This window comes from Furipterus horrens, unplaced genomic scaffold (genome assembly GCF_987537825.1).
Source record: "Furipterus horrens unplaced genomic scaffold, mFurHor1.1.pri manual_scaffold_2, whole genome shotgun sequence".
Taxonomy (NCBI): domain Eukaryota; kingdom Metazoa; phylum Chordata; class Mammalia; order Chiroptera; family Furipteridae; genus Furipterus; species Furipterus horrens.
The window spans coordinates 8,631,078-8,645,609 of record NW_028327172.1 but is presented as its reverse complement, the minus strand read 5'-3'; the positions used below and the strand labels follow the sequence as shown (position 1 = coordinate 8,645,609).

Here is a 14,532-nt window from a genome sequence, read left to right as displayed (position 1 = left end):
TCTATGTATTATAGTAGCTTAGTGCGTCAACCAGGAAGAAGTCTATGCAGGCTTTTTAAAAGTTCAAGAACCCAAAGAGTCAGCAAAGGATAAAAATAAATTCCACCATTCTTCTTTGCTGTTTCCAATCACCCGGTTTAATCGCCCATCCCCAAATCTGTGTTGAGAATATATACTCTATGCTTGTTCAGTTATTAATAGGGTCATATGGGAATGAGGACAGAATGTAGCATAGGGAGAGACAAAAAAGAGGACATAAAGGGGGTTAGAGAATGCATATGGCATCAAAGAAAGTATGAAAGACTGTCATCTGTTGAGTGATGCTCTAGCACCCTTCCATATGCCCGCATTCACTGCTTCTAACTCCTCAACCCCTATGACACATAATTTCATCCTCAGTGGTCAGAGGAAATTATGTGAACAAAAGCCATGATTTATCCTCCATCCTCCAAGCCTAATTCCATTTTTCTTAACCTCTTTGTCCTTGATTCCTTTGATATAGTTGGAGTTGTTAACCATCCCTTCTTTCTGCAATCTTTATCATCATTGTTGACATCTGCATTTTTCTCCCCATTTCAAAAAGTCTAAAATAAATATTTCCAGGGGACCTCTCACCAACTTCCTTCTCTTTTGAAATTATATACACTCTCATAGTTCTCTTATATTCTTGAGAATAAGCCCAAACTGTGTCATGTCTGTCTTCCACAGAATTTCGCACAAAGGTTCACGTCTAACAGGCATTCAGTTAATTATTTTTAAAAGCGTGAATGGGAGCCTGAACACCTAGAGATGAGTCAAGTTATGTGTAGTAGAATAATGAGGCCTAGAGTTGGAGAGACTGGTTACATGTTCCCTGTCTTTGCCTCTGTAGTAAGGATTAGCCTTCTGAGCTACCCAGGGTTGTTTGACCTTGGTGCGGGCCCTACGTGAGTTTACCTCCAGTTCCTGAATGATTGCCACTTTGTATTCCACTTACTCTGAACAATACTAATCATTTCCCCTTTTGCTTTCTCTAGATTTGCACATGTTTATATGGTGCTTCTATAATGGCTTTAACTTTCAGTCCACAAACTCAGGTGTTCAGAAAATACATATTTGTAATTCTTAATCAAATTCTCCCATGTAATCTTACCTGCCCCTTCAGCCCCTTACCCCTCCCGCACACACACTCACACGCATTGGTGCACACATGTGCAAGGGTTCTTGGGTATTAAGTAGGGCTAAGCCATTGGAGAGATGATTCCTGTTGTCATTGGCAAGTCCACACCACTTACCACTGAGAAACTCATTGTCCCAGTTCAGACTGATCCTATGTGTCCTGTAAACTTGATGCTTCTGTACCACACTTGGACACAGGGTTTCTTTCTCTGTAATTGTAAGAACCCAGGGCCTCCTAGGGTATAAACTTACAATGTGAAAATGTAAAACTATTTTTTAAACCATAACTTCTGAGGATTTTTCATCCCAGTGGGAATGATGCTAGGGAGCAAGTTAGGAACCCCTTGTGCCCCACCCCCCAGACCCTTAGCCATCTTTCCAATCTGCAAGAATCCCACAATACTCTCTCTGCTTTTCAGGCATTCTCTCCCTTACCTCCCCTTTCTGAATACCTAATACTGCCCATCAATGAGTTTGAGTCTAGAGCTGACAAAATTAAATGTGTTTAGAAGCCAATAAGGAAATATAAATGTGTGAAGTAGCTGTTTATAAGATGGAAGAAAAAGGCTGTACATTGCGAGAGCATTTATAATTTACTTAAAAGCAATGCAATTTTTAGAAACTATCTTATTCCAAACACAATATGTCTTTGATGGAACCTATTAGGTTCTTATTTTTTTTTTTTTTTTTTTTGGTAGAAATTGGGAAGAGTTACTTTCCAATGCTACTACCTTATACCTACAATTCCCAAGGCCCTGTGGGAGAAATGAGCTGATTATTCACTTTCATTTGCTGGATTATACATCCCATAACTAGATTATACTTTCCAGCCCCTTTGCATCTAAGTAGGTGAGAAGGTGACTATCACCAATGAAGTGTTGGTGAAATGATGCTCAGCACTTCCAGGTTTTGGCCCTCAACCCCTTGCCTTGTTTTCATAATCTCTCTTCCTCCATGCACTTGTCCAGATGCAGAGAATCCAGGACCCAGAGATGCTCAGATCTGTAGAGAATTAAGCCTGGTCCATAAATAACTGTATAGATTAAATCTAGTGCTGAACATTTAGTTGGGTTGTGACCTAAGGGAGAAATCTTATATGATACCAGGCTGAGGAAAGTATGGAATTGTTTGTCACAGAAGTCACCCTACTCTGAATAATAGTTGCTAAGGCTCAAAATGGTAGAGCCTTATCTTTATCCCTTTGTATTATTTATTGATATGTAACAAATTACCGCAGATGTAGCTGCCTAACAAAACAGAAATTCATTATCTCAGTTTCTGTAGGTCAGAAGTACTGGATAACTTGGTTAGATTACTTGCTGCCTCACTTAGCTAAAATCATAGTACTGGCCAGGTCTGTGGTTCTGAGGCTTGGGACTCTCTTTCAAGCTCACTCACTGTTGGAAGAATCCAGTTCCTTGCAGCTGTAGGTTTTATTGTCAGCTCTCTGCTGTTTTGGGGGGGGTGGAGTGGGGCAGGGGGGTGACACTCCCTGCTCTTAGAAGTCACCTGAATTTCTTTTCATGTGTTTCCCTCTGTCTTCAATGCAGCAATCATTTGTCAAGTCCTTCTCAAACTTCTACCTTTAAGGGGCCCTGTGATTATATTAGACCCACTCAAATAATCCAGGATAATCTCTCTATTTTAAAGTAAATTTACTTGCAAAGTTCCTTTTGCCATTTAAGGTAATGTATTTATGGGTGTGATATAATTTTTCACGGTCCTAGGAATAAAGGAATGAAATTTTCTTGTGGGCCACAATTCTTCCTATCACACCCCTGATGAGTGATAAAGGTAGAAGAAAAAAAAATGTTTCAATTTATTTTGATGTATCACTTTTTCTTTTAATATACTAACTTGTCTTGTCACATGTGAAACCAAAGGACAATTTGTCCTTGAACAACATGGGTTTAAACTGCATAGGTTCACTTATCCATAGACCTTTTTTTCAATATCCAGTCAGCCCCCTGTATTCCCAGGTTTCACATCTGTGGATTCAACTAATCGCAGATCAAAAACAGTATTTTCCATTCACGACTGGGAGTCCGTGGATATGGAGGGCGATTGCATGCATTGTTCTGTGCCACTTTATATAGGGACTTAAGTATCAGAGGATTTTGGTATCTATGGGGAGAGACCATACTAAATCATCTAGCTCCGACCACTTCACCGATGGACCACAGATGCATGAGAACCTGGCAGAGAAGAGCTGAGCTGGACAAGAACAGTAGAACCACCCATATGATCCACAGACTTGTGAGCAAAATCAAATAGTGGTTGTGTGATGCCACTAAGTTTTGGGGTCATTTGTTCATGGCTAAAGCTAATAAAATCAGACGGCAAAAAAGCAAAGCAAAACAAAACGAAACTCAGAAGTGATAGGCTAAGTAGAGATTATGCCTGAGGGGTTTTGCCCTTCATCTGCCTTAAGGTATAAAGCTAAAATAAATTGTTCACAATGCTCTTCTATTTGGGAATTAAAATGCCTTTATAGATCAACTAGTCCAACCTGATGGATGTGCATATAAGGAAGATGAAATGAAAAGAGGGGGGTGTGACTTTCTCAAGGTCACTGAACAATGACTACCAGGCAGGTTGTCTTCCCTCAACTCCTCAGTTTTGGATTCAGTCACCTGGAGATCCTGACCAGTTCTGAGATTCCATGACTCTGTGACTCTATGATTCTATAGTTCCAAGACAAAGTACAACAATGTCAGCACTCCAGACATCCTTGGGACAGGAGAAGGGCATGGTCTAGACTGAAGTACCAACTAAGTCATTTAACACATCAAAATATCAACGACACCATCATGGCTTCAAACACTGCACACAATCCTGTGTTTATGGTATTTCCTCCAGAGGTCGCTGTTCCCGAATTTCAGTCACCGGACCCTGCAGCCACAATCCACGTGTCTACCATGCCCTTTCCAAAATTACTTGCTACAAAAATAAAAATCTCTGGGGTAAGTGAGATTTGCCCTAATGTAAATGCTACTGAAGGTGTGTTATAAACTTAATATTTGTGTTCCCCCAAATTCATATATGAAACCATAATCCCAATGTGATGGTAACTGGAGGTGGGGACTTCGGGGGATAATTAGTCCATTAACATGAAGCTTTCATGAACGACATTAATGCTCTTATAAGATGGGGTCAGAGAGCTAGCTAGGTTTCTTTGTGAGGCTACACCAGAGAAGTCTACAGCCTACAAACCAGAAGAGGGTCTTCACTAGGATCTGAGCATCTTGGCACCCCGAGCTCAGACTTGCAGCCTCTAGAACTGTGAGAAATAAATTTCTGCTGTTTACAAGCCACTCCGTCTATGATACTTTGTTATAGAAGCCTGCACTAAGGCAGGACGTGAGGGGAGAGAAAGGGTGGAAAATATCTGATAGCACAATGTTTTACCGTAGGAGCGAATTCCAGCTTTTATTTCCATTTGATTCAGCAACTATGTATCACCTTCCTATACCAATTATGCGCAAGGTTCTGTGGGAGGAAAATATAAAGTAAATAAGTCAAGGTTTCTGGGCTCTTAAAGGTCACAAAGTAAAAATCTCCAAACTGACCACTTAGGAGATGTTTTTCCCAGTCAAGCTCAGAGAAAAAAGAAAGGAAAGAGAAAAATCAAATAGAAATCAATAGACCAGATTCTATATCCTGGGTTATGGAGTTGTACAGTTTTATATTTCCCCAACCAAAAAAGTCAGTATTCAGTGTGACAACATGACATGGTATTTTTATATGGGGGTTTTTTGTAGAAAATCCCCTAATATTGCAAGGCTCATCTCTCCACCCATCTATCTAGTTTATGAATATTAATTATCTCTTATTTACCAATCCTCCTTTCAATGTGGGAATTCAGGTATGTGAGGCTGTAAGATTGCCCACATCTTAGAAAATACTTGTCCTTTTAATTCCCAGCCTCTAAGAATGATATTATTAATTTTTTCAGAAGAAAAAAATACACAGAGAGAATTAGAGAAAGTTGGTGCACTGACATGCAGAAGAGGTCCATCAGTCTAAACTTCTTTAGTGTGCTTCTTATATAAGAGTATTCAAACTTCTGCTAAAGAATTCAAATTATTTTAGTAAATATGTATTTAACTGTGTGTAGAAAACTGTTACAAACCACGGGAGATGCAGAAATATCTGTAACTTAGTTTTCCTCATTGAGGAGAATAAATATATAATTTAGAAGTAATAAAGAGAAAATACTAAAAACTACACTTCAATGTAGCATCTAAGAAGAGCCATAAACGGTGCTGGTGGTTGAGAAGGGGAACCCAGAGAGGAAACAGTTACTTCCATCTCAAAGAGATGAGACAACAGCAGAGCAAATTTGGCATTTAAATCTGAACCCTGAAGAAGTGACAGAATTTTAGTAAGCGGAAATGCAAGGAGAGAAGGGAGGCAGAATGCTCTAGATGGAGAAAGTATCATGAACAAATGCTCATGGTAGCATAGTCTGGGGATGGCAAAGGAGAGCTGCGAGAGAATTAGAAGATTGAAGAGTTTCAAAAATACAAATTAAGAAAGAAGAAAGATCAGAATGGATAAATAAATTATGGTACACCTATACCATGAAATATTACTCGGTGCCCAAAGTAAGCGAGTCATCAAGCCAGAAGGAGACATGAAGGAATGTAAAATGCACAATTGCTCAGTGAAGGAAGCCAGCCTGTAAAGGCTACAAAACGGTATGATTCCCCCTATATGACATTCTGGAAAAGCCAAAAAAAAAAAAAGGAGACAATGGAAAGATCAGTGGCTGCCAGGAGACGGAACAGAGAGGGAGGATGAACAGGTGAAGGACAGAGGATTTTGCGAGCAGGAAGACTGTTCTGTACTTTACTGCAATGGTGGATACATGTTGTTACACATGTCCCAGAATCCATGGATGTACAACACGGAAAGAAGGGAAGGTTTACAGGGAGAAAAGTGAACTTTGGCCATTGAATACGAGGTGGTGCTAACCAAGGGACATTCAAGTGGGGAGGTTTGACAAGTTCTAAAACTGTGGGTCCGCCATTGAGGAAAACGACATTGTTTACAGCCCAACGACTTAAAGGTAAATGAGACGAGTCAGCCTGAGGAGGTGGACGGGAAGACAAGAGGGCAGAGGACACAGCTCAACGCAGTGTACGCCTTCTGTTCTTCGTGTCGCTCTCATCCATCTCCCCTCGCACTCGTCAGACCGAGGCTGGGTGCGGTACGTGCATCACAAGTGTGGCACCGGGAGAAAAACAGAGAAGACAGGGCTTCTGTGAATGCCGGCCTATGGCAGTCCCTCCACGGGCTCAGAGCATCGGTTGTCACCAGAAGGGTTTTCTGACAGTCCACTTCCGCTTGAGGCGCGGTGATTTCAGAATTCGATGCGCCTTACTCTTCTGCATTTATGTGCCACAGACCTGGAGGTCTCCCCCCAGCTTTACTGAGATGTAATTGACATAAAACACTGTGTGAGTTTTTAAGGTGCCCAATGCGATGATCGTACACACACATATGTTGCAAATGTGTAGCGCAATAAGGTTAGTTAGTTATCACAACTTTCACTTCATATACTTGCCATTTTGTCATTGTTATGGTGAGAACATTAAAACTCAACTCTCGCCCTGGCTGCTGTGGCTCAGTGGATTGAGTGTTGGCCTGCGAGCCAAGTGTCACTGGTTCGATTCCCAGTCAGGGCACATGACTAGATTGCACGTCAGGTCCCCGGTTGGGGACGCAAATGAGAGGCAACCACACAGTGATGTTTCTCTCCCTCTCTTTCTCCTTTCCCCCTCTCTAAAAAAATAAAATAAACAAACTAATTAGTTAATTAATTAAAAAAAAAAAACTCAACCCTCACAGCAACTTTTAAGTGTACAGTACAGTGTTGTTAACCGTAGTCATCACGCTGTCCCTTATAATTGAAGTTTGTGCCTTTTTACCAACATCTCCCCATTCTCCCCACCCCTTAGCCCTGAACAACCACCATTCTGCTCTCTGTTTCTATGAGTTCAGGGTTTTTAGCTTCCACATATAAGCGAAATCATACAGCATTTCTCCTTCTCTGACTTTCTTTATTGAGTCTAATGCCCTTAAGGTCCATCTACGTTGTTGCAAATAGCAGCATTTCCTTCTTTTTTATGCAGAATATTATTTCATGTTCTTTATTCATTTATCCATCGGCAGACAGCTTGGTTGTTTCCATGTCTAACCAATTGTGAATAATACTGCAATGAACATGCTAGCGCAGACTCCTCTTAGAGATAGTGATTGTTTTCCTTTGGATATAGGACATGGGACTGCTGGGCCATATCATCGTTCTGTTTTGAATTTTAACCTGGGGACTCTATTCAGTAAGTATAGGAATGGGCTTGATAGTTTGCATCTCTAATTCCCAAGGGATCCTGAGCCTGCCAATCTGTGGACTATGTTTTCAGGGGTATTGATTTAGATCATTTTGCTTATTACCAAGTACCAGATAGAGGGAACTGAAAATACCTGGGTGCATCAAAAATGAAGTTTCTACTATCATCCCTTCTTTATAAAAGAGGATAACTGACAAATCCTTTTATCAAAAGTAGATCTTCTAAATTTTCAAAAGGGGAATCTGTCATTTTGTTTCTTCTTCACCATGTTTTGTTTTTTTTCTATTTACAGGCCATCCAGATCCTGCTTGGACTGATGAACTTTTCCTTTGGGATTATTTTTGTTTTCACCTTTGTAAATCCATACCCAAGGTTTCCCTTTATATTTCTTACAGGATATCCATTCTGGAGCTCCATTTTGGTGAGTATAGTCAATCAAGTTCAATATGATGCCATGCCAACAGGGATATTAGAGAATTTTTAATTACCAAGCGAGCTACATTTAGCTGTATGATAGGCTTTGGAACATCAAAATAAAAATCAACCTTGCTGACATTATTTTCCTGTTACTTGATCAGAGTTACTGATATACCAACATTGGGTCTTGAAGGTCCTTTACATCCATCACTAATATGTGTCTTCTTTTTAACAGTTCATTAGTTCTGGAGCCTGCCTAGTTGCATTGGAAAGAAAAGGCACAGAAACTCTGGTGAGTTATATTTCTCCTTTAATAAAAATTTATTTATAACTTTGAAATAATTAAGTCAAGCATTGAAAATGAATTGGAAAAATCATTAAGCCACTATAACCCTATCAACTGTCAGTTACTGGGATACCAATCAATGTTGTTTGCTTCTTTTCTTTTTCATAAAATCATAAAACACTACTACCAAAGCAAGTTTTCTAAGTCATCCAGTTTAATTCTGATTTTATATATAAAGACACCGAGGTGTAGAATAAATGACTAGCCCAAGTTCCTCATCCAAATGGCAGAATGGATCCCATTATTCCAGTAACTCACTCATCCTTTCTGTAAGTATATTTGGTGCCTAATGCACGCCAGACACTTTGACAGGCAGTGGTTTGACACTCACATGAGAGGCATACTAAGCAGACGGCATAATTAAACCTGAGAGGCAGAATCTGAAAATTGGTGTCAATGAATGCAAAATTTTAACTTACAGATAAACTGTAAGTAGAATATTTTTACTTTTCTCTAAGAATCAAAGCTATGAGATATTAATAAAGCAATAAATGATTTTCAGCAAAGAACACCTGGAGGTTTACAGTTCTAGGAAGAAATAAAAATTGCAAATACATTTATATGCTTAGTTAAACAGGGTCATAAATGTAAATAGGTCATGACTTTGACCAGAGCATCAAAATGCAATGTCAAAGAAACTTTTTTCTTCAGTGTGTATCCCTTGCTCAAATAAATGGGATTTAATTTAGGCACAGATTATGGGGGATGGGAGGGTTATTCAAAATTCCCGGGATCCTCTCATTCTGCAGATGAGGGCCTGAAGCCCAAAGACGTGAAATGACACACATAAGGGGTCATGGCTGTTTCATGATATTGTGGCTCTGTGACTAAAATCCTGCTCTTCAGTTCCTCCCACACCCCCATTATTTTGTCTATAGACTCAGACTGGGCCTGGTCATTGTGTTATGTTTTTATTCTCTTTCAGGTGAGGATGAGCCAAACAATGAATTTTTTTAGTGTCCTGGCAGCAACATTTGGAATCCTTCTCCTTGCATTTGGTTTCATTCTAGATCAAAACTACCTCTGTGGCTATTCTGGAGTTAGTCAGTGTAAGGCTGTTAACATCCTATTCCTTGTAAGTATGCTGCATATTTGGGGTGAGGAGTAATGGGTTTAATCATAAAGATTTATTAGCACCTAATCGGCCACATCCAAATAATGTTGCAGATAAATGTATTTTTTTTTATTCACAAACTCATACAGAAATCATAGTATCTAATAGACATTATACCAGGCATTGTAGAATAGAATAATACCCTCCCCCAAGTATTATAACTCCCAACTTCAGGAATTCACAGATGACTAAAGGAGATAAAACATGTACATTAATGAGTATAATATATAAATATGTAGTATACTAAAATGGCCCTGGCTGGTTTAGCTCAGTGGATTGAGCGTCGGCCTGCGAGCTAAGTGTCGCTGGTTCGATCTTCCAGTCAGGGTACATCAGAGAAGGAAAACTCTGACTCCAAAAAACCTCCGCTGCCTTGCGGCATACCTCTTCAGGGGAAAGGCTAAGGGAGTAAACCCCGACAGAAAATCCGGAGCCGGAGTCCCTAAGGCGGTTTGACGTTGTAGTCAACACCGGCAACTCCTGCGGCGCACCTGAAGCCAAGCTGTATTGACTCCGTCTTTCCCTTGGATCCTTCAGCTGCGAAGAGGGGGGGGGGTCTGCTGCATGGGCAACAGCAGACCCTCCATATCACCCTGCCCAGGCTCTGTAGCTTCAGCGTCATCGCATGATGTCGATTCAACACGGGAGGAGACAGATACCGTGTCACTCCCGAGTCGGACTGCACAGCCATTCTCGGCGGTGCAGATAGACTCTTGAGAAGCTACACCATCGTCTCTCGAGACGTACGGCTGCCGACGACGCCGCCGAGTATACTAAAAGACAAAACAGGTACAGCAGTATGGTAGTAGTTATGAGTACATTAGACTCATGAGTGGAGTGTTTTTACAGTCTTGGTTTTAATATTCAGACTGGACTTCTGATAAAGCATGACAGATTGAAAACAGACATTTAATTACTGCTCTTCTAAAATTCCACTAAAATAAGTGTAAAGACATGTAAAAGTTATGAATCTACATGGAGAGGAAAAAATAGCCTATGAAACCCATCAGAAATTCTTGAGAAAGTTGAAAACTAATCGCCAAGGAAAAGAGGGTCTAAGAGAAGTAAAATTTAATGTGGCAGAGTCTAAGGAACATTGAGCATTTGGATGCAGTAGAACCACAGAAAACAGAGAGGGAGAAAAGAATAGGTTAGTTTGGGCAACAGTAGAATGGGATATGTGAATTGACCCTCCTCTGAAAACAAACCAAAAAAAAAAAAAGCTACATTAAAAAAAAATTAATAATTTTTTAAAAAGGCCTCTGGAGAACTGCAAGGTCATCTAGAACTCCTAGATAAATTTTTAGATGAACGCCTAACTTGAAATCTGTCAATGGGACGCCAAAGAGCAACAAAGCTACTTAGACCTCAAGACCATTTGCCAGTGTTGGTCATTTGGAGTCTGATTCCACCCTGAGTGCAGCGAAGGAGAAAGAAGCCAAGGCCTGTGAGGTTTTGTGCTGTGCTGTGTGGAGCCGTGCTAAAATAGCTGTACAGTCGTCCCTCTCTGTGTCGCGGTTCACTGATCGTGGCCTCGCTGTATCGCGGGATTTTTAAAAATATTATATTTAATTATTTATCGAGGATTTTTCGCTATGTTGCGGGATTTTGCGGTACTGTATACGTATGTTGTTAAAGTTCCATAGGTTTAAGGGTGTAGAATATGTTTAAGAACATAAGTGTGTTTATAAAAGTGTGGAAAAGGTTAATAAGGGAGTGGGAAAGGTGAATAAGGGACCGGGAACAGTTTATAAGTGTGTGGGAAGGGTTTACGAAGCCTTAAAATATATATAAGTACTAAAATAAATGTAAGGCTCCTACTTTGCGGATTTTCACCTACCGTGGGTTGGGGGGTGTCCACAACGTAATACCCGCAGTAAGTGAGGGAAAACTGTATACTGTAATGAGCCTCCACTTCAAAAATAAACATTAAATACACTTGAGACATCGGGGAGCTTTCTTAGCTGGGCTTTGCTGCCTCATTTTCATCAGAAAAACCATTATTGTGCTAATACCATGACTTCTATTTTCTTTTCTTCTGTTACAGGGCATTTTGATTATGTTGGTGGCCTTCAGCATTATTGAATTACTCATTGCTATGTCTTTCTCAGTCTTCAGTCGACACTTTGACTGTTGTGATTGTGAGGAATGGTGTTGAAAAGCACTGTGGGAATAAAGAAGCGCTGTAATATCATGGAGAGATGAGTTATGCTTATGAGGGAAAGTCAACGGAAACATAGGATACTAACGCTGGCCACTCTCTGAAGCGAAGGGGAGTGACTCTGGGAAGTAGGGTGAGGACTTTGGCTGATAAAGCACACCTTGGGGTCACCTCCTCTGCCAGTCATGGATTCACTGAACTAGAGCGCAGCACTGGGGTGTTGCCACTGTAACCGACAAAGGAACCAAAGCCCAGGGTGTACAGTGACCAGGTCCTGCTGACCTCTCCAAGACACTCTACCTAGTGGCTCCTACCCCATTGTTATGTGGACAGATGAGCTGGTTGGAAGAATGGCTTGGTCCACAAATTTTACATTGATTGTGCAAGATCTATAGGATCCATTGATAACAGCTACAATAGTAACAATATTGGGGCGGAACATTGGTGAAAGCCACTACAATGTCCCGGGCACCGTGCAGAGTGTTTTATGTGTATGATTTATTTGCCCTAACAAACATTCTAAGAGGAAAATTTTATTATGAGACTCACTTTATGGACAAGAAAACTGAAGCACAGAGAAGATTAGTGATGGGCCCAAGGTCGCAGGGGCAGAGCCAGAGTATCACCAGGCAGTGTGGCTCCAGGGCCCAAGGCGCTGACCCCTGTACCGACATACCAATGTCCCTGAAGCTTTCAGTCTCAGAACCCTTTTACACTCTTAGAAACTACTGAAGACTCATTACACTTTACTACCAGATACACTTTTATTAAAATAACTATGTTTTCCAAAATAGAAAAAATTAATGTGGAGGGTAGCACTGATATATAGTTTTACAAATCTCTTTTTTAAGGTTACTTAACATTCTTTTATTTTTCGGCTTTTTTGAGTTACAGTTTGTATACAATAAATTGCACACATTTCATGTATGCATACTTCCAATATCATCGCCATAACCAAGATATTAAGCATATCTGTCACCTCCCAAAATGCCCTAGTGTTCTTTTGTTGGGTTTTGTTTTTTGTCTCTGTTTTTTGGTAAGAACACAACGTGAAATCTATCCTCTTAACATATCTTACAGCTCACAATACCACATTATTAACGATAAGTACTCTATTGCACAGAAGCTCTCTAGACCTTACTCATCTTCACAGCAAAAACTTTACACCTATTGAAAAACAAATCCCCACTTAACTTTATTGCCCATTCACATCACCTGGAACACTTTTAAAAACCCCACTGTACCATATATTACCACATACCAATTAAATCAGAATGGGGTGAGAGCCAGGCACCAATATTTTTCAAAGATTTCTAGGTGACTCCAACTCAGAGCAAAGTTTGGGAACTACCACTTCTCTCTAACTTAAGGGAAGACAAATGGATTCTCTTAATTTCTTTTGTATTCAACCTCTTGTGACATTTCACCTTCTGTAGTCCGTGGAGAATACCACTGTAAACTCATGGAAAGGGGCAAATAGGTCTTAGTGTTATTATGAAAGTTGTTTTGAGGTCACATACCCCCTAAAAGGGTCTCAAGGACTCCAGATGGTTCCCAGACTGCACTTTAAGGATGGCTGCCTTATATTATATTGAATCCCGTGGTGGAATACCTGCTCAGCATTAGAGCTCTTCTTACCTCTGCCATCTTGCTTGTCACGACAGCTCCCTGAGAGGTATGACGGGCCTATGTCACAGACATGAAAATGGAAACTCAATGTGGTTAACTTTTCTGAGACCACAGAGGGAGCATGACTTATAACCAGGATTTGAAGCAAGATCCCTGTCTCCAAATCCCATTATCCTTTGCTTCTTCTGGCACGGAAAAACACTTGGCATATTCAAAGAAATAAACGATCAAGCTTTCATTTCTGCTAGAAGCTGGAAGGAGATCAGCCTCTAAGGGCATATTTGAGGGCAGAGGATGGAGGAGTGAGGTTTTGATAAACATATTTATTTTTAAATATTTATTTCCAGTAGAGTAAAGTTCTGGCCAGAGTTGAACTTAAGAGTTGAACATAGGCATTGAGATATCACTGCAGTTGATCTGTTAACCAAGTGGCTACTGAGTGACCAGTGGGCAGGAGCATACACAGTGTGGAAATGCTGGACAGAGGGATGATTCACATCCCTCGTGGGCCAGAGCGGGACAGCATGAGATTTCATCACACTACTCAGAAGGACACAGCATTGAAAACTTATCAATTGTTTATTTCTGGAATTTTTCATTTAACACGTTCAGACCATAACTGACTGTGGGTAATTGAAACCCCAGAAAGTGAAACCATGAATAAGGGGGGGACTATGGTGAACGCTGTATATAGTGGGGGCAGGGAGTACAGTATCTTTGGGCAAAACTTTCTTTGCTTCACCCCCCAGATGTTTACACTCCCCCTAGCCACCAGCTTCCTCCCTTCCCTCGCCTGATCTAGCCCTGGGCTTGATAGCCACAGCTCCAGCCCTCAATGCAAACAGAGGGGACACAAGAGAGCTACACAGATGGAGAAAAAGGTGGGTTTTCAGGTCCAAGTGTTATTTCAGTTTACATTCCCAAATACGAATCTCTTGTCTCAAGCTTACGTGTTCTACAGCAACAGAGCAGATTTTTTAGGCTGTTTCTACTAAATCTGAAACAAGACATACATGGTCCCGCTAGAACCCAAAGTGTGGGCCAATGAGGCTGTATTTGCAGATAGATACACAGGCATTCACGAGTGCATGGGCTTAATGATTCTTGACTCTGTCTGCACAGATCACTTAACTCACTCCTCGCTGTGAAGTAAAAAGGTAAAAGCCCTCACAGCCCATCTTTGCAGAGTTTCTAGAGCCTTTCTTGCCCTTGTAAATGCACGATTCACACCTGCTTACAGGGTGGGGGCTGCAAAGTTCTTCTAATTAAGGTAGTGTAAAGTACACCATGCAATCCCCTGGGGTCTTTTTCAAGAAGCGAAACCTCCTGGTAAGGCAGAATTTTTTTTTTT

The 14,532-nt window shown here is 40.7% G+C and overlaps 1 protein-coding gene across 1 annotated transcript; it reads left to right on the top strand.

Annotated features, from left to right (window-relative positions):
• Positions 1-3,968: 3,968 nt before the first annotated feature.
• On the top strand, positions 3,969-11,549 carry MS4A5 (membrane spanning 4-domains A5). The gene is made up of 5 exons (XM_090267480.1): positions 3,969-4,121; positions 7,807-7,935; positions 8,167-8,223; positions 9,203-9,352; positions 11,439-11,549. The coding sequence occupies exons 1-5, from the start codon at positions 3,969-3,971 to the stop codon at positions 11,547-11,549; spliced, it is 600 nt and encodes a 199-aa protein (XP_090123606.1).
• Positions 11,550-14,532: the final 2,983 nt, after the last annotated feature.